The sequence below is a fragment of the Emys orbicularis genome, chromosome 18 (genome assembly GCF_028017835.1).
Source record: "Emys orbicularis isolate rEmyOrb1 chromosome 18, rEmyOrb1.hap1, whole genome shotgun sequence".
NCBI lineage: Eukaryota > Metazoa > Chordata > Testudines > Emydidae > Emys > Emys orbicularis.
The window spans coordinates 16,914,685-16,937,909 of record NC_088700.1 but is presented as its reverse complement, the minus strand read 5'-3'; the positions used below and the strand labels follow the sequence as shown (position 1 = coordinate 16,937,909).

The 23,225-nt window shown below is 50.4% G+C and overlaps 1 protein-coding gene across 1 annotated transcript in view; it reads right to left on the bottom strand.

The window, feature by feature from the left end:
* ASTN2 (astrotactin 2) overlaps positions 1-23,225 on the bottom strand; it is a 551,498-nt gene that overhangs the window by 179,551 nt on the left and 348,722 nt on the right. Inside the window, exon 16 of the mRNA XM_065418613.1 lies at positions 9,834-10,099. Within this exon, the coding sequence (XP_065274685.1) occupies positions 9,834-10,099 (266 nt within the window). The remainder of the gene's footprint in view (positions 1-9,833; positions 10,100-23,225) is intronic.

Sequence of the window (23,225 nt, the reverse complement as noted above, 5' to 3'; positions counted from 1 at the left end):
GGCTGACTGCCCCCCGGATTCCTGGTCCTTAAAGGGGCAGGCCACCCTGTCACAGGGGGTTCAACCATCAGTGGTGGAAAGTAAATGTATTGCCCAGGTGCTCAAACACCATGCAGGCGAGTGCAGCGTGAAAACCCAAACAGAATCAAATAGAATGGGTTCCCCCCTCCACCCGTGGGGAATAGTTGGGCATGGATGTGTGATAGTGATATCAGCTTAAAGGCAGGTATCAGAGCCAAAGCCCCGTTGGAACCCCATTCTCAAATGCCTATTAATTATTATTACCCTAAGTGCTACTGTAGGACAGCTATGTCCATACTAGATTGCAAACCCAGGTCTGCAGGACCTGGGCTTGTGGTCTCATGTGTTTCCAAGCCAGCGCTTGAGCATCCACACTGCATTGTAAACCTGGGTTTACAGTTGCTGGACTCAGGTCTCACACCTGTACTAACATATCCCTACTGCACCGCGCAGAATTTCTGACTCCGGTCTGCCACTGGAGCTGCGCCCACACTGCAAAACGACAGGGCTTGGGAGTGGCAGGTTAGACGGGCTGCCATTGCTTTTACCGCTGTGTCGTCTGGACCTACTCAGAGCAGGTTTACAACACTGGCTCTTTGTCTGGACTAGCGCCCCCATGTTGCAGAGGCGCGGGGAACTGCTACGAGAAAACTTAGCGCAAACGCAGCCACAGAGTTGAGACGTCTTGTGGGGTTGCGTTACTTTTAATTACAGTCCCCCTCCCAGCCCAGCACCCGAAACAGGTTTGGAAGGATGGGGGAGTGGAGCGTGTGAAGAAGGGGTTTCCCTCCCTCTTTCCTTTCATGGCCTCATTTTCATCAACGGGCCACAACCTTTCAGGCAGCGCAGCCAATCAAACGAAGACAACCCTGTGGTCTCTGAGGGGGGTTTCTTAGTTGGGGATAACTCCAGGCTGCCACTGTGGGTCAGACTCAATGCAAACACCGCGCGCTTCCTCAGTCCTGAAGCTGTGCCTCCCTCAGCCGAGACCATGGGCCTGCTCTCACGTGCTGACTGGAGCGCCTTCTCTTCCGGCACGGAGGCCCCATGGCCGAGCCTGGCTGGCTGGAATGCTCAGGCTGGGGTACCATCGGAGTGGCACATGCTAACAGGAATGCAGGGAAGAGCCAATGAGAGCCTTCCCAGTTGGATTTTTCTGCTTGGCTCTTGGCTGTTTACTTGGCCAAATTTAAGAAGGACAGATGGCCAATACGTGTCTGAATCTCCTCCTGCTTATCCCATCTGCTTTGTGCAGCAACTGAGAGTGAGAGAGAGAAGAGGGGGAAAGGGAGGTGGGCAGCAAGCTGCCTTTGGGGATTCCGGCAGAGTTGGTTTCATCGGTGGGGCTGTTTGCAGTTCCCTTTGCGACCCATCACCTCCAGCCACAGCATTGCGAGGACTCCGCAAGCCAGAGCATTTCCCAGACAGGCGGCACTGATGGGCAGACTCCTACAGCCGCCGAGGATGGGTGGGTGAAGCATTGATGAAGAGGATGGACCGGCTCTCAGGGGACAAACCTCAGTGCACATTTGCTGATCAAGTTCCCAGCGCAGCCCTGTTTGTTCAGAGAAGCAGGTGGGTGTTGTCCCCTCCTTTAAAATATATATTGACCATACCAATACTTTCAAGCCTGTGTAAGGGGAGAGAAGGTAATAAGCGTAGATAAAGGCCTCTCTAGCACTACCAGGAGAGCGCCTTTGGTCAGATGCTGGGGGGGGCCACAAACAAGGCCATCATTTAAGGCCTCTGGCATACTGGGAAGTGTCAAGTGTTGGCCTTTTCAGGGGTGGCCAGATCCACACAGAGACACGGGGAGGGGAGCTGGATGCACACTGGCAACAAGAGAATGCAAAGTGCAGCCAGTGGCATCAGACCACAGGTAGTAATGAAGAATTGTGCTACCATCTAAAGAAACCTCCCCCCCCACACACACACTCACAGTGGTACGGTGCAGGCAGGAGGATCTGTCACTTTTTCTCTCACATGCTGTGGAGTGAGAGGTCTCCACGTGGGGTAGGGGAGATAAAGAAACGTCCCCATAGAGTCCACCGAGGTCAGTATTGCTCAGTGGACGCTGGGCAGTTCCTTCAGCTGAGGAAGAACAAGGGTGCGAAGGGAGCCTGGCCTCTCCTCTTACCGAGGCCATGTGGGAGGTGACGGTACCTAGACTGCCGCGGGTGTTTTTGACCATGCACCCTGGCAGCTCCAGTCACGCGGCAAGCCCTGCCTGCTCTTTGCTGCGAGGGCGACACGGCTCGAGATGGACGCTGAAATTACTCACGTTTAAAATTAAATAAAGGCCCCAGAGGTCTCCTAAAATTCTAACTAGAAGTTCATTTGTCTCCTTCCATACAAACAGAGCTTTGAATCCATCTCCCGCAGGAGACGAGATTAATCTCCCCTTGCTCCCCTTCCCCCGCAACCCTCTAAGCGTTTCTGCAGCTGGCTGGGCTGCTCTGGGAGAGCTTTTTTTGTTTTTTTGGTTTGGTTGATGGGGGAAAGTGCAATGCAAAGGAAAATAATCTCTTGAAAGAGGAAGATCCCAGCCAGTCAGGTCTGACCCCCTCAAACCAGGATCCCTTGGCTGGCTATCGGTGCAGAAGGTGGATTCCTGCAGGTAACCAGCATTCTATGCATGCACTGAATCTTCTAGGTCTCAATACTGTGATGTTCAGAGTGTGTGTGGGGGAAGCATAAGCTCCATTCTCTTCCCGCTGCCTCTCTGGGTTAGCGGGCTGGCTCGTTTTCCAACCGCCTCTTCCAGGGGACTTGGAGGTTTACAGAGTACGCAAACCTGATGTCTCTCTCTTTCTCAGCCTGTGCCTCTGGGTGATTATCAGGAGCAGGGCTGCTAGTCAATCACACAGCTGCAGAGAGCTGAGAAGTCAAAGAAGCAGAAAGGTGAGAATGATACTATTACAGGCTTTGCTGCGCTCAGAGCTGGAGGAATTCCCCCTGCCCGGTCGTTGCAGGAGATGGATGTTCCCCCAGCTCAAAGTTGGAGAGCAGTGCCAGGGAAACTCCAGGTGCAATGAGAATCACCTTGCCCGACCCAAGAGGTGGATGCGAGGCCAGTGCAGGGTAGGAATACATTGGTGGAATAGCAGGGGCTAATGACCAGGAGACCAAATGACCATGGCAGACATCTAAACCGCACCCTCCCAAAGGCAGGGTGGAGTGATTCCTTTCCTTGGCATTGGAGCCTGTCTGAGAAAACGCTGTTGTTACATGTCTCTTCCTGTGGGGCTGTTCGACGGCTGCTGTGTTCACTTGATTGCATTCTGTGCCAAGGGTCACGGGGAGAGGGAGCTTTTCCATAAGACAGAACAAAGATGTACGATGGACAGAAACCTTTGTGCTTCAGTGCACAAGCTGAACTGACCAATACATGATGGAGGAGAGGGAGAAACCTCAGGTTACTCAGTAAACTGACAGTAAAGAGTATGTTGCACCTCCCTCCGAAACTCTGACTGATCGTTGTCAGAGACAGGATCCTGGCACAGATGGACCATTGTTCAAACCCACTATTACAGTGCCTGTGGTGTTACGGTGCATGAGCAGACTGAAGCAGTACAAAGACAGCAGATTAGCCTACACACTGACATGGTCCCCAGAGACTTCTAGTGAGAAGATGCCCCCCAATGCATGCCTTAGTCATAGCCTCTGCCTATTCGCATCAGGCTCGACTTAGGCAGGAATCAGAGGACTGGAGCTCACGTGAAACCAAGCTGGGTAGTAGTTATACACTGAAAAGAGGCAACGAAGTCACCCGCTCCACTCAAGACAGTTGAGTCGCACCAATTTGACTGGTAGAGCTGGAGTTCTCCGTGGAGAACAGGCAGTCCTTTCACTGCAGAAGCCTTCATTAACAGTCCATGCATCACAGCACAGATAGCCACAGAAGGCCATGAATAGGTGTTTGAATTTTATAATGAATTTCCTTGGACCTGTCGCTGAGTCCCACGGACACTGGAGCAGTTGAGTAGCTGGGAAAACGTTTGCAGAAAGAGAATTTTGAAGATCCACGTGTGCAAGTATTTGCAGAAAGCAAAGTTTGAATCCTCAGACCCAAGCACGGGCGCGTGAAGTGCTTGTGCATCCAATCTGCAAGCAGAAATACCGTCCAGCATGTGACTTTTTGGACCAGTTGCAGCCTGGCAACACACAGGAAAATTCAAATATTCACTAGCAAAGAATCGACCCACAGGTTATTTACTAAATAAATGTGAAGAACTCATTATCTGCTTGCAGATACACCACAGGAGAGCATTAGCTACATCAATTGACTATTACCCACTCCCACAGGAGACAGCAAACGGGAGTTTTTGGAGGAATAACGGTGGATCCTGTGCTTGGAGGAAAACACGAGGCTAGTTAGTGTGTGATTCATGTTGCATGGCTGTTGCAGTGAAGTCTATCTCTCTGGGCTGAGTATTCACACCAGGCCGGCCATCTTGGGGTTTGAGTGGTAGTCCTAGACACCGACATTTGTTGTTTGTGCTAAAGGTCAATCAATATCTCCATCTCCGCAACTGGCTGAGACCAGCCCCAGTCCTGATGCTTTGCCGGTCAATGTTTTATTACCTTTCCCTTCTGCTCTCTTACAGCAAATCATCACTTAGAGCCAGAGTGTCATTTTACAGCCTATCCCACATAAGGGGCAGCACATAGCTACCCTGCCCTGGGAGCAGGCCAGGAACTGCAGTGGGATTTTGAGAATCACCCGGTTCCTCCTGGTCTCCCCATACTCTGGGGTGGGGGGAGTTATCCGTGCCAGCTCTATGCTTGGTACAGATCGCTTCCCCATCAGTACTGGTGCGTGGCGAGGGAGGGAGGAGTCAAGGCTCTTCCCACTGCAGGTCCCGTCTGCCGATTCCTGCAGGATGGGGAGTAACGCTGCATTAAAAGCTGCTGTCCCTTTCATGCACTGACCCATGATATGGGGTAGCATGTGCAGGGGGAAACTGGTAACCTCTTAAATCCTTGCTTTGGTGCGTAAAGTAGCTCACAATTGTCCCCTCAACAGGAAAGAAACTTTCAAAGAGCCAAAACAGGGCAAAGACCCAATGCGGGGGAGGGACAGGCAGGAGAAGAATGGTGCACGTCTGTATGCGCACATAACTCAGCTCTGACTGGGGAGGGCACTGGTAGCTGGGCCTGGAGACTAGAACTCAGGAGAACCTGTGTTCAGTTCCTGGCTCTGCCACTAACTCTCTGTGTGACCTCAGGTAAGTCACTAAATCTGCCCTGCACCTCCGCAGTGTAGGGTAAAACCCATTAATAGCTGTAAGCTGCTCAGATACTACGGTGAACTCCTCTAGTGAGATAGGGACTTGGTAGCCAGAGCTCAGTCTGGTCCTTTATCTCCTAGTAAAATGCCTGACCCTAGCTCACCACCTCTGTGCATGGAGAGGACTGAGAGAACGCGGTGCTCCCACAGGAGTAGGAATTCTCTGTGTGAGGAGCAGGAGGGCTAGAACCTAGGTCTGCTGGACACTGAGCAGGATCCATGTCACCACTCCACAGTTCTGGCCCAACAGCGACCAACAGGCTGTGAGCCCGGAGGAGCCAAGTACCACCGAATGTGCTCCCCACAGAGGGCCTGTCTGGCAGTGCTCATGGGGGCCCTGATTGCTCCAGGTGTGCTACTTAAGCCTGGGGGGACACCAAGAAGTGGTCTGTGCAACCAGGTGGATCCCCATCTGGGTCTATGACAGACCCTGCTCCTTTGCCTTGCTTTGATTCTTGGCTTCTGACCTCGGCGTTGGTTCTTGGTTTCTGACTCCAGCCCTACCCACTAGCCTGACCGACCCATGCCCTGGCCGTGACAATTTGGTAGGATTAATTTCAATAGGTTAGCCCATGGGCATCGTGAAAGTTTCCACTGCACATTCTCCTACCGGCAATCCTAACCCTGTAGGATGCCAACTTCTTTACAACAGAGGGCCTGCATCATTTCAACCCCAATTCTTTCTGTCAATGGGGACGCTGCGCTCTCCCCAGTAGAAATCATGTCTGGGGCACCCAGGCTGCCATGCAGTGTACATCTTGGCTCTCTCGCCCCACACTGGGACGGAGAGACCTGACTCAGTTTCCCACAGTAGCGACGGTGAGTTCTTACTGGGGGCTCATGGCTGGCAGCTGTGAATTACATGGCTGATTGGCTCTGAATACGTAGGGAGCTGTCTCAACCAGCAGAGGCTGAGGAGCTAAAGGGGAGGAATAATCTGCTGAAAGCGACTGAAGCACAAGGAGGGGAGGAGCAGAGAAAGAGAGGAGCAGAGGGAAGGAATGGGGAGAAAGGGGCGGGCAGACCAGATGATAAAAAGGTTTAAAAATAAATGTAAAAGGAGGAGGGAGAGAAAGGGGGAAAGAATGGAACAGAAGAAAATAGGAAGTGATATGAAATAATTGAGAGAGAGATGGACAGCAAAAGACAGAGAGCAAGCTGTGGTGGGGGTGGATATGGAAGACAAAAGGAATTAATTACCTGTGTCCTGCCACAGACAAAAACAGGGCCCCTAGCAGGACCGTGGGTGGGTAAGTGGGGCCTGTAGCAAAGGCAAGCATCAGAGACTCTAGACAGACAAAGGAGGCGTAGGCCTGGGCTGCGGTGCAATGGTACCACATGGTCACTCTCTGGCACATAATGTACTCAGCTGACCACCATCCGCCAATGCCGCACGCATCTACCGCTTCCCTGAGGGTTCTCCTGCACCCCTCCGCCTCTGAGACGCCTTCTCCTGCGGTTCTCAGAGCAGCCTTCCCCCTCTCTTTGGCATGGGCTGCACAGGCGCAAGAGAATGTGCAGCTCAGATCCAAGCTCCGCCATTGGCAGGAACAGCTGCTGATGCAGAAAGTGTTGGGGGAAGGGAGGGGAAGGCTCCTTCTCCCTCGAATTTGCACGCACATGCATGGAACCCCCGCCTGCAGAGACAGGCTCCCTTGGGGGGCATGCTTCTCTGTGTGCAAATGTAGCAGGTGCAGGGAGGAGCACGCGCGCATTAATCAAAGTCTCCATAGAAGGGTGGTTGGTTTTTCCAGGGCCTCAGCAGAAAGTACAATTCGGGGCTCGGTTCCAGCTGCGGCCGGTGGGACAGTCTCTCTTCCGCGGGACGGAGGGAGGGAGTGACGCTGCTGCTGGAGAAACGCAGCCCGTGTCCAACTCACCAAGCCAAACCGGAGGCCCTTCCAGGGCAGGGCACATGGGAACTTTGCTTCTGCTCGGAGCCTGGGAAGAGTGAGATCTGAACTCTGGGCACCCAGAGGGAGGAGGCGGTTGGGAGGGGATGGCCGCATCATGGTAGCGGAGGAGGGAGGGGTGATGGGGCGCGTTCCAGGAGGAGAATGAGATGAGGAGACTGGAAGGCCGCACTGCCTCCTTGCACAGGCCAGCGTATGGGAAAGGGAGTGGCGGAGAAGCTGTCCTACTTCCTGGCGGATGAGCAGTAGCAGCAGGAGCTCTTTAGACTGGCTTGGTCTCTCTCTCTCTCTCTCTCTCTTTTTTCCCCGCCATTAACCCCTTGCCTGCTGGTGAACCCATTCCCCTTCCCCAAAACAAACTGACATCTTGCAGAGCATCCCGAGGGAACGACCCTGCCCCCACTCTCCATCCCAGTAACATCCCAACCTACCGACCCGCATCACTGTGGCTCAGTGCCCGCTCCAGGCTATTTGCCCCCTGACACACACACACTGCCTGCTGATTCCCAAATCCCTCTGGGATCCACCTTGGCCTTCGGCAGCCTTCACTCTCTGTCCCTGCCCCACACCCTGACTGTGGAGCAGGCAGCCCCCTCTGTTGCTAGGCGTAAGGGAGGGCGCTCCAGAGACTGAGCAGCCATTGTCTTGTTGGGTTATTCTGGGAGCTGGCTGCCTGCATGAAGCTGCAAATCGCTCCCTCCTGTCTTGCTGCCCGGGAAGAAGCCAGTGTGTGCATCAGCCTCCGTGCATCAATCCCAGCTCTCAAAGGAAATCCCGCCCTGTTCGTTCCTGCGTCTGGCTGGGGGAAGAGGGGTTGTTGCTGTCCAAGCAGAAGTTCTCACATGGAAGGAGAGGGCATGCTGATGAGACGGTGCTGGTGGTGGATGCACAGAGGCTGCTTAGACACCAAGAGCCAGCAATGTCCATCTTCTATGCTCCCTCACTGCAAAGGGGGGAGGGGAAGAAGAAGCCGGTGCCGGCGTAGCCCAGGCTAGTAGCATGGCTGCACCAGGGCCATGAAGTCTGCCAGTCTGAGGTCTCCAGGTCCAGGTGGAGCAGCTAGGGCTACACCTGCTTCCTGACACTGCAATCCTCCTGCACGTCACCTGCCGCAAGCGGGAGAAGCTCCCCAGCCGCGTTAAAGGACGGGCAGCTTTAAAAGCCATGATCAGGGGCCGGCTGGGCCAACCCAGGGCACAGAGGGGAACGGAGAGCCTTTGCCAAGGAAGTGCAGACTCTTCCTATGGATGGAAAGAAGCGGAGGTTGGAGAAAGATGGAGGGATTGTGAGAGGCAGCGGCAGTTGCAAAGAGGGACAGACTGATGGAGGCGGGGGTGGGGGGGCAGATAAAGACGGATGGAAGAGAAACAAGGGAGATTGAGGGAAGAGTGAGAAACGGCTACGTGGAGAGAGGCAGGCAGATTGGGGTGGAGAAGGAGACGGAAGGAGAGCGAGGGGCAGAGAGAAGGATGGACAGGCCCAGGAGGAGGGAAGGAGGCAGAGAGAGAGAGGTGCTCTGCCCTCTGAGGGTGTGGGAGAGCGCGGGGGAACCACACTAGGTGGTCACACCTCTACTCGGGGCTGGGATTGTTTCCAGACCTGCAGCTCCCCTCGTCCCACCCACAGCTGCCGCGCGCTGGCTCGCTCTGAGCCCCTTAATCAAGTGCAGGCTCGGTGCTAATAAGTGACTTTAAACAGGTCTGTCATTTTTGGATTGGGGGCCGGGGGGTGGGGGGGGAGCAGGGACCGGGGAAACCAGCAAATAAATCTACATCTGATTAACATTTATGTTCCTGCAGGATTTGCAGAGAGCAAGAGACAGGAGAGAAACCAGTGCCAGAGAGGAGGCTGATCTTAGCGTCGCCTGCACCTGTTAGAGTAACAGTGACCTCCAGTGGCTGGTTGGGTGAATCCCAGGGGCCTGTTCGCAGGCCCCGTTCCCTATGCACGGGATGGGCTGAGATGTGGGCTGTAATTTGCAAAGTCCCAGGGCACTGAGAAGCTCCGCCAGATTCCCCAGGCGCAGCCAAGGGGTGCCACCCCAGGTCCTGGTTTGTTGAATCCGAGGGGCGTCCATGGGAAAGATCCAGAGCTCTGTTTTCAGCCGTGGATGACTGTTAGGAATGAACACACACACACGCTGCCGGTACTGTTCTGCTTTGCATCCAAGGGGAGAATGATTTGGATACTGAAAGGGGAGCAGGAGAGAGAGAGAGGGATTCATGAGAAACAGTGAGAAAAGGAGAGATGGGGGGGAGGGAGGGATGCTCCCAGGCTCCTTGAGACACATGGACACAATGCCATATTTTGGCCTTTCTATGGTGGTGAGGATAATTTGGTTAGGCTCTCAGATCCTGTGACGACTAGTGTAGGATCAATGGATCTGACAGAGAGGTATTATTTGTTTTGCGGTAGTGGCTAGAAGCCCCAGTCACGGACCAGAGCCCCATTGTGCTAGGGGCTGTACAAACACAGAACAAAAATACAAAGAATTTCCCCAAAGCGCTTCCAAACTGGATAGAGAGATTGACGGGAAGAAGAGAAGAGGTGAGGAAAGCAGGGAGCGAGAGAGGAGTTTCCAGAGCAGGTTTCATCACCACCTCACTCACCTCCTTCGTGTCATTGTCCGGTATCAGCGTGTACAGGGGCACCACCCGGTTAATTTCCAGCAGCACCGGGGCTGGGCTGAGCTGCTCCTTGCCTGGGCGCCGACACAAGTGGCAGGTGGAGGGGCAGCGGCCCTTTTCTTCGCAGTGGATCTCCACGCCTGAGATCAGCTGGTCATCCGAGAGCATCTGAGCTGTCAGCAGGCCTGAGAGGTAGGTGATGAATGGCATAGACTTGAGCTCCTTCTTTGTACCGAGTTCAGTCGTTTCTGTTTAGGGAATGGGGAGAAGGGAGGGGGGAAAAAAAGACCAGCGCAAAATAAATTTCAGCCCAGTCAAACATTTTCTGTCGCCAAACCAAACGCCACAGCAGTCAGGATAAATGCAGCTGCTTACAGCGCAGGTCGTGTGGGACCAGGCTGGGAGGGAGGCCCAAGAGAAGGGAAGGGAGATCAAGAGCAACATGAGATTTTCACATTGCTGTTTGGTGTGGCTGGTTGAAAAATGGGACGTATTTTCAGTGAAATGTTTCTAAAGAAATGAACATTTTTGTGTTTTAATTTGCAGATTTGGGTTTTTTTGATTTTTCAATAAAATGAAAAGCAACAATTTTTGGTTTTTGAAAAAAAAAATGGTTTTCAGTTGCCCTTTCCCCTTTGTCTCCCTTATTTTCTTCCCTCCCTGCCCCTTTTTCCAGTGAAACAAAAGGGAATATACCCATCAGAAAAGACATTTTTCATAGAATCGTAGGACTGGAAGGGACCTCGAGAGGTGATCTAGTCCAATCCTCTGCTCTCATGGCAGGACTAAGTATTATCTAAACCATCCCTGGCCGGCGTTTATCTAACCTGATCTTAAATATCTCAACTGATGGAGATTCCACAACCTCCCTGGGCAATTTATTCCAGTGCTTAACCACCCTGCCAGTTAGGAAGTTTTTCCTAATGTCCAACCTAAACCTCCCTGGCTGCAATTTAAGCCCATTGCTTCTTGTCCTATCCTCAGAGGTTAAGAAGAACAATTTTTCTACCTCCTCCTTTATCAACCTTTTATGAACTTGAAAACTGTTATCATGTTCCCTCTCAGTCTTCTCATCTCCAGACTAAATAAATCCAATTTTTTTTCAATCTTCCCTTACAAGTCATGTTTTCTAGACTTTTCGTAATTTTTGTTGCTCTTCTCTGGACTTTCTCCAATTTGTCCACATCTTTCCTGAAATGTGGCACCCAGAACTGGACACAGTACTCCAGGTAATACATCCCAGAATGATGTTTTCTTTTTTTACAACAGTGTTACACTGTTGACTCATATTTAGCTTGTAATCCACTAAGACCCCCAGATCCCTTTCCGCAGTACTCCTTCCTAGGCAGTCATTTCCTGTTTTGTATGTGCAACTGATTGTTCCTTCCTAAGTAGAGTACTTTGTATTTATGCTTATTGCATTTCATCCTATGGACTTCAGACCATTTCTCCCATTTGTCTAGATCATTTTGAATTTTAATCCTCCAAAGCACTTGCAACCTCTCCCAGCTTGGTATCATCCAGAGACTTTATAAGTGTACTCTCTATGCCATTATCTAAATTATTTTCATTTAGGAAAACACAAAAGAAAACAAACACACACACACTATTTTTCATTGGAAAGAAAAAAATGTAAACAAAATCAAAGCTGGCCAGCTCTTCTGCTTAGGAATGGTGCTGTCCAATACACCACCAATACTAATGAAAGCTCACCCAGACACAGCGCCTTAATTCCAAGCCAGTTTTGCTGGAAGGCTCATGACCCTTTCAAACCACTTTGCACCTACTTTGCAGGGAGACGGTGGCTGTTGTGGGATTTCAGGTCTCGGACATGCAAAACCACTTTCACTGGGGTTTTGCTGTGGGTTTCTGGGTGCAAACCATGGGAGGTGTGAGCTCTGTGAGGATCAAAGACAGGAAGCTTCAGGCAGCTGAGGTCAGGAAAGAATGATGCCCCCCCAACCTTCCGTTCTTCCCCAATGCACAGAAACGCACCACTTGGGGATGGCAAGCATCTCGATATAGTCTTAATTGTCAAGTACTGGGCAAGATTCTAGGTTACATGAACCAGCTGTCTGGCCTGATAGCCCCATTGTCTGGTGTGAGACAAGCCTGTGATCATTATAATTGAGTATTAATTAATTATTAATTATTATTATTTAAACTAGGGTGGTACCTAGATACCAATCACCTTAGGGCTCCCCGATGCTGGGTGCTGTACAAATAGATAGTATGTGACAGTCCCTGTCACAAACAATGTTCCACCTCCAAAGTGGCCATGTCAAAGTTGGTGGAACTCTGGTTCAAATCCCGTCCCCACCCCGCTACTGAATCATAGAATCATAGAATATCAGGGTTGGAAGGGACCTCAGGAGGTCATCTAGTCCAACCCCCTGCTCAAAGCAGGACCAATTCCCAACTAAATCATCCCAGCCAGGGCTTTGTCAAGCCTGACCTTAAAAACCTCTAAGGAAGGAGATTCCACCACCTCCCTAGGTAACCCATTCCAGTGCTTCACCACCCTCCTAGTGAAAAAGTTTTTCCTAATATCCAACCTAAACCTCCGCCACTGAAACTTGAGACCATTACTCCTTGTTCTGCCATCTGGTACCACTGAGAACAGTCTAGATCCCTCTGGCTATCTGTTGTGGAGGGTATAGTAAGGAGTAGGGCTCTGAAACTGAATAGAAAGGGGGTGGGAAATATGTTGAATGTTAGAAATATGCTTCTCTGTAGTGAGGGTGACTGGGACCTGGAATGACCTTCTTGCTGCTCATGGAGCAGGCTGCAGCATGGAGTTTTACATCTGCCACCTCTGAAGTTCTCTCCTCGAGAGCCAAGCTGACACATCTTGATACCCCCTCACCTCACCATACAGCATTGCCATGTTGTCACGTGAGGTCACGATGCTGGGTCAGTCCCAAATATAGATCAATGAAAGGGCTTGCTGGGTAGGGAACAAACCAAGCCCAAAGCGAAACAGCGGGTTACCCAACACAAGGCAAAGGAGCATTTGAAGGTAAGTTGGAGGAAAAGGTTTCCTCTAAGCAGAAAATCCTGCTCCTGTCGTGAGGCTCATAACATTCTCCACCCCAAGCGGGGGGTCCGAAGCTCAATCCTCATTGCAAAGTGTTTTGAGATACGATGATGAAAGGAGCCATGGAGGCACAATGTGTTATTAATGAATATTACAACATTAGCACATGGCTTCCCCCCCCCCCCCCCCGAAACAGATTCAAGTGTTTGCAACCACTGTGCAACTTCCTGGCCGTCCTAATTCCAAGGAGATAAATCCTCAGGTCCTGCTTCAGCCAAACTCTTGCCAAGATCAATGAGAGCTTTGCATGAATAAGATCTGAGTGAAAAATTGAGAACAGGCTTCAGGCGTTTGCTCTCCCAGTGAGCGGCCTCGTCTCTGACAGCAGAAGTGGTCTCTCACCTAAAAAGTCTGAAACGCAATTTAAAATCACAGCTTTAGGGCTGCAAGAGGCTCCCAGGTGGGAAGATCCAGGGGAGAGAGCCTGGAGCTGTACAGTCTGTCTGCTTTCGGGAAGCTGATACAGCTGAAACAAATCTCTGTTCCATAGCCAAATAAAGAGCATGTGTAACAGCAAATATATAGTGAGTGCAGCAACCCCCAGGAAAGGCACCACGAGGGGAGGCTACTGCCCTTGGCAGCAGCCCCGTGGCACTGAGGATGAGGCTAAGGAAGAAAGAGGGTTGCCTAAGTGTCCTCAGTGTACAGTGACACGCAGCTGATCTGGCAAGGCACTTGCCAATTAGAAATACAAATAACCGCAGCATTCATTCATTATCCTCTAAGCTCTTCGGGCCAGAGACGGAGCCTCACGTCCTTTGACTGACTGTCAGAGAACGCTGCTGTACGCGGGATCAAGGACATCGCAAGAAGAGCGAACACATTCCCACTAACCAACCTTTCGGCGGGAATAAAGCGGGGTCGTTACTGAGATAAACAAAACAAGGCTGTGAAGGAGGCACCTCTAGATCTGGGGAGACAGCAGTATCTACAGACATAGAGAATGGAAGCGGGAAGTCATTCCTGGAGGGATTCTGCTCTTGAAAGGTGGCTCCAGGCTATTTCCAACGTTGTCAGAGAAAGCCACGAAGCTTAGTGGAGTGGCTGAGGGAGCTGCGAGCGGATGCGCCCTTCTGCGGGCTTCCTCTCGTTACTGGACATGGTTAAAGGGGGTTTTGTTTGTTTGTTTGTTTACTCTACCTACTGAGTGGATTTATTAAAAAAATAATAATAATAATAAAAAATCCTCTCATCTGTGACGCTTCCATTCCAGATTTCAGACTGCGCGGGGGACGGAGGGCACGTGAGGAGGCTGGGAGGTGCATGGAAGCGGGAGAGAAGGGGAACCAGTTGACACAGGGCATTTACAGTGGGATTGGAGCCTTCCCTCCTGGCATCTCTGGTTTGACGGGTATTGGCCAAAAGCCTCAACGTCTAAAGGCTGCGGGTGGCCTGAGTTAAGGCCTGGTAAGAGCCGCAGTCAATGGATGTTGTAGGTGCTCAGTCGGGAGATCAGGCCCACAGTGGTCTCAGGGCACTGTCTGGTAGTAGACTGATGTCCAAATCTCTCAAACACACAAATTCCTGCCACCATGCTGAGTGCTTCTTGGCCTCCTGGTGGCCAGTCTCAGCAGAGGCCAAGGGCGGGTTGCCAACCCTCCCACTGTCACTGGGAGTCTCCTGGAAGCAGGCTCTATCTTCCGGTGGTGACTTCAGCCAAGCCGGGAGATATTGGGCACTAACAGTCTGGCGCGGCAGTGGAGCTAAGGCAGGCTCCCCTACCTGACGTGGCTCCGCGCTGCTCCCGGAAGCGGCCAGCACCATCCCTGCAGCCCATAGGGGGCAGGGGTGTCTCCGCACGCTGCCCCCACCCCGAGCGCTGATTCTGCAGCTCCCATTGACCGGGAACTGCGGCCAGTGGAGCTGTGGGGACGATGCCTGTGGGCAGCGGTGCACCGAGACCCCCTGCCCTCCCATGCCTAGGAGCCGCTGCCAGAGGGATGTGCTAGCCACTTTCGGGAGCCGCCCGAGGTAAGCGCCGCCCCTTCACCGTCTCCTGCACCCAACCCCTCTACCCCAGCCCACAGCCCACACCCAAACTCCCTCCCAGAGCCGGACCCTTCACCCCCTCCCGCACCCAAACTCCCTCCCAGAGCCTGACCCCTCACCCTCTCCCGCACCCAAACGCCCTCCCGGAGCTGGACCCCTCACCCCCTCCCGCACCCAAACTCCCTCCCAGAGCCGGACCCCTCACCCCCTCCCGCATAGCAACTGCATTCTACAACGCACCCCTCAGGAAGTATGCTTGAAAAGAGCCTAGCATTGAGCGGCAACATGGTCCAGTGGATAGCGCACTGGACTAGGGATCAGAAATCTTGTGTTCATTTCCTGATTCTGCCATTTCCCCTCTCTGTGCCTCTGTTTCCTCTCCTGCCTTTTGTCTATTTAAATTGTAAGCTCTTTGGGGCAGGGACTGCCTCTTGAGAGGTGTTTGTACAGGGCCTAGCACAATGGTGGTTGGGCTCTTAGGTGCTACCATAACACAGAAAATAATGACTGAACTGAACAAACATTAAACTGTGGTCCTTCCAGATCAAATTCAAGGTCTATTGGAGAAGCAGTCTGAGATAGGCCAGGACTAAATATACATTAGAGCCAGAATTCCCCTCTCTCCCCAGGAGAAGGTTAACCCATGGAAGGCCTAAGTTATGAATTCAGCAATCCCCCTGCATTGCCACACATTAAATGGCACCACTGACTGATGGATGTAGCCGAGAAAGTTTATAGTCAAGTGACTGTCTTTACTCCTGTGCCCTGGAATACAGATGGCTTTGTGGATCTCCGCCTCACAAGATGCATATGTACTTGGAAAGGAAGGTGACATAGCCTCTCCACACATGCAGAATGACAGCTGGCTTGACAAAAACAATAATTGCCCTCCCATCGGTTTTAAAATATAACCTCTCTTTGCAAGAAAATCAGTCCATAGAACACAACCCGTGCAATGAATCCATCATGCTGACCTTCATCGCCCCAGCCAATGGAAAGTGCCAGTGTGGGACAGAGGGAGCTCAGGAGCAGGGGGAGAGGGTGGGAGAGAGGCTTAGGCGGTGTGGTACAAAGGAGACTGGGGACGAGAGGTATGTAGGCAGGTCCTTCCCAGCGTGGGACCCTTCTGGGATTATCCCTCTCCCTCTCAAAGGAGAGAATGTGAAGAGGTAGAAGAAAGCCCTGTCCGTGTTTTGTATGCAGACTAAGGCAATCCCTGAAGAAGTTAAGGAGCAAATGGGCCATGAACTCCCCTTTTGCCCTCGAAGGGGGTCCCAGCTTGTTCAGGATTAGAGCACATTGGTGGGGCAGCATAGAGAGGGGTTGCATCAGTTTCGACGATAGGCAAAGGAGCTCAGGACTTTGACTTGCACCTCGAGAGGTTGACCTTGGCTCCTTTTGGAAAATGGATTATTTCTTGTTTAACAGCCAAATAGTCAGGAGCGCCGCCAGCTTTTTTGCCGCCCTAGGCTGCGGAAGGTCCCGCCCCTGAAATGCCGCCCCCGACCGCGGCGGCCGAAGATCCGGCCGCCGTGGTCACCGCCCCCCAAATGTTAGCGCCCTAGGTGACTGCCTAGGTCGCCTAATGGGTTGCGCCGGCCCTGCAAATAGTTCAAATGGAAGTGCAGTCCATTTCCCCTCACCTGTGACCAATGGAAACTACCCTCTTCTTGCCCAATTTTTCTGAATGATCTGGCACCATGGACCTTGGTCAGAACGACTTCTCGTTGAGCAGAGAGCAAGGCGTTCCTGCTGGCGGTACTAGGATCTCATCCATCAATGTAAAAAAGCAAAACCAAGGTGCTAGATCAACTGCTCCTTGAAAGGACAAGGGGACTGTGATACTTGTGCAAACCAGGGAGGTCCCTCACTGGTCAGTGAGCTTTGATTATGCATCAAGCTCACCCTGGGCTCTCAGTAATGGGAGATTCTTCAGGGGCTCAAGTGAGTCATGCTAGAACTGTTAACAAAGCATTCTTTGGGATGAGGTGGAAACTGGGCTATTGATGCCCTTTCTTTATTACAACTGAATCCCTAAACACTTTGGAGGCTGGGATCATTTCTCAGACTGGGCTCCCTTTGGTCTCAGGGGTGGTTGTTTCTTAGATCAATGGTGCAACGTGATTCAATCAATAGTTGGTGTTTCATTGCATTGCACAGGCATGGGGCACAACTGCAAACAATAGGGCTTGGAAGACTAGACAGCCCGGCAGATTAAGAAAGGGCTACAGAACTGTTGGGTGCTAAATTTCCAGTTCCCATCCAGCCCAAGAAGACAAAGTCATCAGCAGTGGATGGCAGTTCTGGGGAGCCTTTGTGAAATGAGCCGGTGGGATCTCAGGTAAATTCCTAGAAGCCACATCATAAAAAAATCATCCGACCAATTTCCCCCTTTCTTAGCAGTCAAACAAGAATATTGAACCAGCCATGGAGAATAAACAACATAGACTTCCCTAGAGTTGGTCCCTCCATACCATCCCTCTAAAACAGTCGGGCCTCACAGCTGAACCTTGTCATTAATTTTGTCCAAAAAGGAAGTAAGAAGAGGGAAGTGAGCTCCTTGGGCCTCTCTCTCTGATGAGTTTCAGTTGCCTGAGAAGGTCAGGGTGCAATGCCTAAGGGCTGCAGGGTTTCTGAGGGGACAGATCACCTTTTTGCCTTATTTAGAGTGGAAATGTATTTAAAGCGGGTGACTCAGGTCAAGCGAATTACTAGAAATATGTTATGAAGACCTACCACTAGAACTTGATATTAATTTAGGAGATATTACAATGGAAAAAAGTTACTCTGTTTGCCTGGAAAAAAGGCATATGCAAAATCTTCCAGGTACTCATCAAGAAACAAGCTGTTTCTTTGACTTAGAGAGGAGCAAGCAGGTTTTAGGCCATTAAGTTCATGTGCACACCATACTGTTGTTCTCAGACATATTATAGAACAAAGTGTGGAGTGGAAAGCAGCCACTGTGATAAGTTTGATAGATTTCCAAAAGTCTTTTGACTCCATACACAGAGACAGACTTTGGAACATTAGGGCATGCTACCGAATACCAGAAAAAAATAATTAAAACAATCAAGGATCTATGTGTTTTTTGCTGAGGACATTGTCCTACTTAGTTCAACACATCACTTAATGGAAGAAAAGACCTCGCTTTTGGCAGATACAGCAAAACAAGTTGGTTTGTTCCTTAACAAGGAGAAGACAAAATATATGGCTAGCAATGTTCCAAAAGCAACCATTAGACTGGAAAAATAAACACTAGAAGAAATACATCATTTTACAGATCTAGGGAGTGAGATGTACATTCATGGTGACACCAGGTTAGATGTTAAGCAACGAACATAAAGAGTAGCAAATAACCTCCATAAACTTGAAAAGATTTGGAAAAGTAGCATAATTGGCACTGACAGAAATATGAATTTTTCATACTGGCATCATGTCTGTCCTCCTTTATGGAGCAGAGTCATGGAAATCTACAACAGAAATTTATAAGATGAACTCATTCCAAATAAATGTCTGCAGGAGATCTTCAGAGTTCACTGGAAAGAGAGGCTTGCAACATCAGAAATTCTAAGTAGAGCAAACTAATCTAAAACATCAACTATGGTAGGGAGACAACAATGGACATATTTAGGACACCCTTGAAGGATACCACCAACACAACTTTCACAGCAAGTGATACTATGGACAAGAAGAAAAAAAAAAAAAAAGAGGATGGCCTTGAGAAACATTATGCAGAACAACAGAGACAGAAACCAAATCCATCCACATGATATTCAGAAGCCTGAACAGACCAGCACAAGACTGAAATAAATGGTGGAAACTGGTGCATGCCCTATGCCCCTGAGAGTGGAGGAGGCTAAAGAGAGAAAGAAGACCCAGGTCTTGGCTTCCAATATTTTCTTCCCTTGGAGCCCCTGGAGCCCTTCTATACGAGGGAAATGACCCCTTGCTGACACTGCTTGTCAACAGGCCCACCTTGTTCTTCCTCCCACTGGTGCTGAAATCTGTTGGTGTTGCGGGGATGAACCATTTTCAATCCTGATGCAGAAATCTCAAGACTCCTCAACCCACCCAACCGCTATTGGTCTTTTTGCAATAGGGCTAGAAAACAGGCTTGTCCCATGTACATGAAGCACAGGTGACATGAGAAGTTTGCCTCCAGGAGTTACTCTCCTGGGCCAATGGGGCTACTCACTCCTTATCTGTGTGAGTATAGAGTCATAGAATATCAGGGTTGGAAGGGACCTCAGGAGGTCATCTAGTCCAACTCCCTGCTCAAAGCAGGACCAACCCCCAGACAGATTTTTGCCCCAGATCCCTAAATGGTCCCCTCAAGGATTGAACTTACAACCCTAGGTTTAGCAGGCCAATGCTCAAACCACTGAGCTATCCCTCCCCCCAAAGTCTTTTCCCACAGCCAAAGTGGGGTGACTGAAGATAGAGGAGAGATGCAGAGATAGATCCTCTAGGAGAGCCACAAGAACAAATAAAGGGCTCACAGCCTGGCCCTATCTCTGCAGGGTGAACTTGACTCTGATTTGGAGAAGACTGACTTACTGCTGGGGGCTCAGTCTGGTTTTTGTTACCAGTCTCTGTGTGATATTCCTAAATGCCATTAGTGCAAGGGCCCAAGTAACCAGGTGCTTCTTGAATCGAAACACTTATGGCCCAACCATGTAGCTGGTGAAATAAATGAGAGTTTTCCCAGTGGCTTAGACAGGATCAAAACCAGATTCTGCAATATAACACTGAAATGCCAGCACCAGCTTCCACTGAAGCCAATAGTAACACTCCCATTGTCTTCAATGAAAGTTGGGCAGATCCAAAGTAAGTTCGCTTTACGGGTGCAGGTCTACATAGGTACTTCTAAAGGTACCGTATATCATCTCCCAAGGTACTCACACACACACCGTGTTACTCTCTCAAAGTGTCCTGGGGCCAGTGGGACAATGTCTTTGAGGGTGGTCACGTTTGGGATGATCCAAAGCCTTGTTAAAGAACCTTTAAGGGCTGGGCAGGGCACATGCAGGACATGACAATGGCGGCTGAGTACAGTGTATCCAATGTGATGGATGAGTGATTCCTCATCTGCCTTTTCGTCAGTATGGGCTTTTGCTAGTGCTGTGGCAACTCAGTGAAACCAAGCAATATCTGTTTAGAAGCCCTACACGATAGATGCATCATGGCAACTTGTGGGAGTTATTAGGGTATTTCTCTGAAGGAAGCAAGGCACAGCACCCAGGAGTCTGAAGAGGTAACCCATCGGCCATTCTGGGACAGAACTTTTTGCGTGCATGGTTCTAAAGCCGTTTACGCAGCCCCTCGCTGAAAGGCAAATGAGAACAGCATTCTGGAGTCACTGGCTGTCATGTGATGTGATAGTTAAAACTGCAGGAGGATTTCTGTTCTATGGACAGCGCTTCGTAGTGCTGGAATGCCAGAGGGAGATTAATATTGCTACTGCTAAAATAATAATAATACCTAGTTCCTAAACAGTGCTCTTCATCTGGTATCAGAGGGGTAGCAGTAAAAAGCAACAGAGAGTCCTGTGGCACCTTTAAGACTAACAGATGTATTGGAGCATAAGCTTTCGTTGGTGAATGCCCACTTCGTCAAACGCATGTCTGAGGGGTAGCCGTGTTAGTCTTAGGGTACGTCTACACTTACCGGAGGGTCCGGCGGCAGGCAATCGATGTTCTGGGATCGATTTATCGCGTCTGGTTTAGACGCGATAAATCGATCCCGGATCGATCCCGGAAGTGCTCGCCGTCGACGCCGGTACTCCAGCTCGGCGAGAGGAGTACGCGGCATCGACGGGGGAGCCTGCCTGCCGCGTCTGGACCCGCGGTAAGTTCGGACTAAGGTACTTCGAATTCAGCTACGTTATTAACGTAGCTGAATTTGCGTACCTTAGTCCGAAGTGGGGGCTTAGTGGGGACCAGGCCTTATGCTCCAATACATCTGTTAGTCTTAAAGGTGCCACAGGACTCTCTGTTGCTCTCTTCATCTGGACATCTCCGAGTAGACAATGACCTTGATAATGGCCCTGAGATTTCATATCATGCCTTTTGTTTTAAAGGATCCAAAATCGTTCTAAAACCAGGAATCACTCCACTCACCACAAAAATGCAGCAACCTCGGGGGTGGAACATGGCAGAGTTTAGAACAGAATGGGAAGAAAAATATGGTATCCAACTGAAACTGCAGGAGGCATTTAGGGAGGCAGACGTGAAGTTATCCAGGCTGGAATCTCCCCTGGTAATTGGGGGAATACATCTAACCCTTGCGAAAAGCCACTCGATCTTTGAGGATTCAGGACCTCAGTTTTACATCTCCTCCGAAAGTTCAGGCAAGTCTACCTCCCATTGATTGCAGGACAGCTGGCAGCACAGCGGAGGGGCATGTCTACACTACAGGCACAATGGTGGCACAGATACAGTGCTGCAGCTGTAGTGCCGGAGTGTAGATGCTTCCTACATCAGCAGAAGGGTTTTTTCCAGCAGTGTAGATAATCCACCTCCCAGAGCGGTCAGGGCTAGATCAACAGAAAAATTCTACACTGGGGCTTCAGTCAGCTTAACTACGGCTTAATGGGAATAGCTGAGCAACATAGCTAGGCTGATCTAAATTTTAAATGTAGACCAGGGTTTAGACACTCTGCTACTGTGAGACAGGGGGAGTGGGAATGTATGAATGATGTGTATTCACTGCACCAGCTGTAGTTTCTTGGGGTTGCCAGTTTATTACTTAGTGCAATAATATCCCATTTGTTTGCCAGTTCCTCCAAAGGCAGTTAGAAAGAAAATCAATCATAGTATTTGCCTGGGAGTTTCTCCTGTACCAAGACATTGTTAGAGCAGTAAACAACAGAGCTATGAAGTAGTCTGACAGCTTTAACTCTGCCTGCTATTAGTTATGGGCAAACATTACTCAGGTCTGCAATGAAAGCCTGATTGCAATATCCACAAAGACCTCAGCAGGGCACCTTCAGTGCTGTGTATACACCTGTACAATAAGTGCCCAATGCCAAGCACACTGTTAGATCTCAGTAAATAATAACAAGAACTCACAGTACTTATACCGGACGAAATGCATTGCCAGGCTGCACTGTATTGAACGGAGCATGCATACACATAGCCAGTGTGAGCTGGGCGCTGCAGACTCTCCCATGGGATGGGGCCGTTGGGCTATACGGCAGTATCTGTCCCATGTATGTGTGTGTGTGTGAGCATGTGTGTAAGAGTGTGAGCATGTATTATGGAAATGTGTGTGCAGCAGCCTAAGCACATGAGGCCAGGAGTGTGTGTGAGAGAATGGGGTGTGCACGCTCATGTGAGGGACAGTGTGTGTGCAACCAGCCTCATCTCAAGTGTATCAGGTGGGGCGCATGGCTAAAGAATCTGCTTTCTGCGAGTGACTGCTACCCTCTAGTGGTGTTCCAGAGCAATGGCTCTTGGGGGGGGGAAAACCCCCAAAGCTAGATTGTGTGCGGTGTTGTTGTAACCATGCTGTTCCCAGGATATTAGAGAGACAAGGTGGGTGAGGTACTAACTTTTGTTGGACCAACTTCTGTTGGTGACAGAGACAGATTATCAAGCTTACACAGAGCTCTTCTTCAGGTCTAGCAAAGGTACACAGAGCATCACAGCTAAATACAAGGTGGAACAGATTGTTTAGCATAAGTAATTAACACATTTAAAGGGACCATTCAAGATGGAATTGCCCAGTAACATCTGTCCAGTGATTGCGGGCGGGGGGAAGCAGGGATACAGATTGTTGTAATGACCCATAAATCCAGGGTCTCTATTCAGTCCATGCTTTTTAGTGTCTAGCAAAGTGTTGAATGTAAGCTCCCAGGCTTGTCTTTTGAAGGTGTTGTGCAGGTTTCCTTTGAAGATCATGTGGGGGTGGAAATTTCCAGTGGTACTGCAGCTGTCCTAGGGTTAGAGGGTGCCACTCCGGCACTACATTCACAGTAAAAAACAAAGGCAGCCTATTGGAGAGGTAGGGGAAAAACAAAACCAAGGGAATCCAGAACCCCTTCCCCTAGGGTGGAGCCCCTGATCCCGGAGAGTGGGACTTTCTGGAGAAACCTCCCCATACTAAATGCTGATGGGCCAACTGAGAAGACGCTGCTTTCCCAGACCGAACTGGTGGGGAGAAACGTCGCAAAGGGGTATTACTGGCTCCCTGCCCCCCCATACACACAGCCCTTTGCAATGAACCTAGACTCTCTGTCTGATGATCATGAGGGAGAGACTAAAGGGTTGGAGCCTTTTCTGCCTGTC